We start from the raw sequence: 1023 nt of genomic DNA, 5'->3' as shown, positions 1-1023 counted from the left end.
GAGTGCAGGAAATACACTCTTGTACCTAGAATTAGTTGTTTCCTCCTCCAACAAGTCGAGTTACAGGAAATATGGTCAGTCTCTCCCTCCTGAGTTACAGTGTTGAATAATGACCAGAACATTATGATGTCACAGTGAAGTTGACCTTTGACCCTTTGGGTATAAAGGGTCATCACTTCATCATTTTAGCCTTAGATATTTGAGTTACATTGTGTCATAATTAGTGAAAGCATTCTTGAGTTATGTGTTTTGTGAGGTCAGAGTGACCTTTGACCTCCAAATCCCACTCAGTTCTTCCTCGAGTCCAAGTGAACATTTGTATTTGAAGAACATACCTCAAGGTGTTACTGAGATATCATGTTCATGAGAATGAGACAGATGGTCAGACATCCCATAATGCCTCTGTCCACAAGGCAAAAACTCCTGAAGACCTTCATGACCATAAACTGTCAGATATGAGCCAGATTAACAGACTCTGTGGCTTTACCTCTTGTGCAACACAGGGCCGTTGCATCATTGTTGTACGGTATGTATGGGAGTTGTTACCGCAGAGGATTAACAGAAGCATTTGAGGGCAGTGCTGGCCGCAGTACCTGCTGTGGTTCTGCAGCATGTCGAAGGCCGTGTGGATGAAGAGGGCGGTGCCGGCCATCGCCTGGTAGCACGGCTCCTTCTCGGGGTAACGCAGCTTCTCCACCACACTGTCACAGTGCCTCAGCAGCTCATCCAGCCCCAGCTCCCTGCACACCACAACATACAGTACATATACATGTTAAAAGTTATAATCTATAACTTTTCCTCATTAAAACATCTAAAAACATCTAGACCTATGTTCTATATGTGGTTGAGTTGTATTCTTACATTCTCCCAAATATTTCCATCAATTCTAAACCCGAGAAATCTGTGATTTTAATCATGGTAACAGTACGTGCCATTAAAGTCATTTTTTAAATATACACTTTTTACACCTTGGTGGTTTTCAGCTCTATATTTGAACCGGATGAAGGATGTTAGTCATCAGAC

General features: G+C 42.5%; 1 protein-coding gene across 1 annotated transcript in view; it reads right to left on the bottom strand.

Moving 5' to 3' along the window:
* Positions 1–593: 593 nt before the first annotated feature.
* Positions 594–1023, bottom strand: part of LOC147819713 (uncharacterized) — a gene marked incomplete at both ends in the record, with an annotated part of 1531 nt that continues 1101 nt past the window's right edge. Inside the window, one exon of the mRNA XM_087171892.1 lies at positions 594–740. Coding sequence (XP_087028018.1) covers positions 594–740 — 147 coding nt within the window. The remainder of the gene's footprint in view (positions 741–1023) is intronic.

Source organism: Seriola lalandi, unplaced genomic scaffold (genome assembly GCF_002814215.2).
Source record: "Seriola lalandi dorsalis isolate HSWRI2012SDOR001 ecotype SW California unplaced genomic scaffold, Sedor1 jcf7180002050185, whole genome shotgun sequence".
NCBI classification, from domain to species: Eukaryota; Metazoa; Chordata; class Actinopteri; order Carangiformes; family Carangidae; genus Seriola; species Seriola lalandi.
The sequence above is the reverse complement of the archived record's forward strand: the minus strand, read 5'-3'. Positions and strand labels throughout refer to the sequence as shown.